The 2623-nt window shown below is 59.2% G+C and overlaps 1 protein-coding gene across 1 annotated transcript in view; it reads right to left on the bottom strand.

Annotated features, from left to right (window-relative positions):
- LOC121273501 (cell cycle checkpoint control protein RAD9A-like) overlaps positions 1–2295 on the bottom strand; it is a 3804-nt gene extending 1509 nt beyond the window's left edge. The window contains exon 1 of the mRNA XM_041180671.1: positions 2035–2295. Coding sequence (XP_041036605.1) covers positions 2035–2262 — 228 coding nt within the window. The 5' untranslated portion in view covers positions 2263–2295. The remainder of the gene's footprint in view (positions 1–2034) is intronic.
- Positions 2296–2623: the final 328 nt, after the last annotated feature.

Raw genomic sequence — 2623 nt, 5'->3', positions numbered from 1 at the left:
GGGAAGGAGGGGAGGAGGGAGGGAGGGAGGGAGGGACACACAGAGGGAGGGACAGATGGAGGGAGGGAGGGAGGGACAGACGGAGGGAGGGAGGGAGGGGAGGGAGGAGGGATGGAAGGAGGTGAGGGAGGAGGGACGGAGGGAGGGGAGGGTGGGGCAGACGGAGGGAGGGGGTCGAGGAGAATAAGGGGAAAAAAAGGGGGATTAGTTTTTTTACAGATTGAAACAATGCTTCCTTTCCCCCCCCACCATTCCACACACACAAGACACCGAGGTCTCACTCCCGGACTGAGAGAGCTCACTCAGAATGGTCTGGATCAACACACACTCACTCACACACACTCACACACACTCACACACACTCACACACACACTCACACACACACTCACACACACACTCACACACACACTCACACACATCTATCCAATTAATCCCACGCTCCCCCCTCTGCTCTCTCCCCCTCTCCACCCGTATCCCTGTAAATTTTTCCCCCTCAGGTATTTCTCCAATTGCCCCTTTCGAGGGTCCCCCTGTTGAATCTGCTTCCACCGCCCTTTCAGGCAGCGTCTTCCAGATCACAACAACTCGCTGTGTGGGAAATAAACAATTCTCCTCATCTCACCCTCTCTCCCTTTCCCGATTCCCTCCGACCCGCGTCCCACCGCTTCCCCACCCTCCTGCCACTGGAAACGCTTTCCCCTCGTTCCCTCGATCGGAAATCCCCTCGGGATTTCAAATGCCTCGATTCAATCTCCCGCTAAAACAACTCAAAGTGCTTGGCGCTCCCTCAGTACTGACCCTCCGACAGTGCGGCGCTCCCTCAGTACTGACCCTCCGACAGTGCGGCACTCCCTCAGTACTGACCCTCCGACAGTGCGGCACTCCCTCAGTACTGACCCTCCGACAGTGCGGCACTCCCTCAGTACTGACCCTCCGACAGTGCCGCCCTCCCTCAGTACTGACCCTCTGACAGTGCGGCACTCCCTCAGTACTGACCATCCGACAGTGCGGCACTCCCTCAGTACTGACCCTCTAACATTGCAGCACTCCCTCAGAACTGACCCTCCGACAATGCGGCGCTCCCTTAGCACTGACCCTCCAACAGTGCGGCGCTCCCTCAGTACTGATTCTCTGAGAGGGCAGCACTCCCTCAGTACTGTCCCTCTGACAGTGAGGCACTCCCTCAGTACTGACCCTCCGACAGTGCAGCTCTCCCTCAGTTCTGACTCTCCGACAGTGCGGCGCTCCCTCAGTACTGACCCTCCGACAGTGCGGCACTCCCTCAGTACTGACCCTCCGACAGTGCAGCTCTCACTCAATACTGACCCTCTGACAGTGTGGCGCTCCCTCAATACTGACCCTCCGACAGTGTGGCGCCCCCTCAGTACTGATCCTCCGACAGTGCTCGCTCCCTCACCACTGACCCTCCTACAGTGCGGCACTCCCTCAGTACTGACCCTCCGACAGTTCGGCACTCCCTCAGTACTGACCCTCCGACAGTACGGCACTCCCTCAGTACTGACCCTCCGACAGTGTGGCGCTCCCACAGTACTGACCCTCTGACAGTGAGGCACTCCCTCAGTATTGACCCTCTGACTGTGCGGCACTCCCTCAGTACCGACCCTCCGACACTGCGGGACTCACTCAGTACTGACCCTCCGACAGTGCGGCACTCCCTCAGTACTGACACTCCGACAGTGCGGCACTCGCTCAGTACTGACCCTCCGACAGTGCGGCACTCCCTCAGTACTGACCCTCCGACAGTGCGGCGCTCCCACAGTACTGATCCTCCGACAGTGCAGCACTCCCTCAGTACTGATCCTCCAACAGTGCGGCACTCCCTCAGTACTGACCCTCTGACAGTGCGGCACTCCCTCAGCACTGACCCTCCGACAGTGCGGCACTCCCTCAGTACTGACCCTCCGACAGTGCGGCTCTCCCTCAGTACTGACCCTCCGACAGTGCGGCACTCCCTCAGTACTGACCCTATGACAGTGCGGAACTCCATCAGCAGATGTGCCTGGGGTGGTTACCTTCTTGTGAGGTGGGGTCGCTGTCACCTCCGCATCTTCGTCTGCCTCCGGGGTGCGGATGGGGGCTGCGTTGTCACCGTGGGACCTCTTGGGGAGGTGGAATAGCGGGAAGGTGGGGCTGGGGGGCAGGTCCCCTTCATCCGCGGGCGTCTGGTTCCCCACCGCCAGCATCTCCTCCATGGCGCTGGTCTCCATGGCGATCATGTAGGAGTCAATCTCCTCGCTCATGAAGTCATCGTCGGATCGAGGGGCCGCTGGCTGACAGCTGAGCGGAAAAACGACAGCGCTGAGGGAGGCTGTTCACACACACACAGCACCTCAGCGAGGGCAGCCTCGCTGGTCCCACTTACACATCCCCGCACTGGACACTGACCGGTGTCTCTCAGTCCCCTCTCTCTCTCAGGGAGATAACTGTACACTGACTGGTGTCTCTCAGTCCCCTCTCTCTCAGGTAGATATCTGTACACTGACTGGTGTCTCTCAGTCCCTCTCTCTCTTAGGGAGATATCTGTACACTGACTGGTGTCTATCAGTCCCACTCTCTCAGGGAGAAATCTGTACACTGACTGGTGTCTCTCAGTCCCTCTCA

This window comes from Carcharodon carcharias (assembly GCF_017639515.1).
Source record: "Carcharodon carcharias isolate sCarCar2 chromosome 24 unlocalized genomic scaffold, sCarCar2.pri SUPER_24_unloc_15, whole genome shotgun sequence".
NCBI lineage: Eukaryota > Metazoa > Chordata > Chondrichthyes > Lamniformes > Lamnidae > Carcharodon > Carcharodon carcharias.
This window is presented reverse-complemented; position numbering and strand designations above follow the sequence as displayed.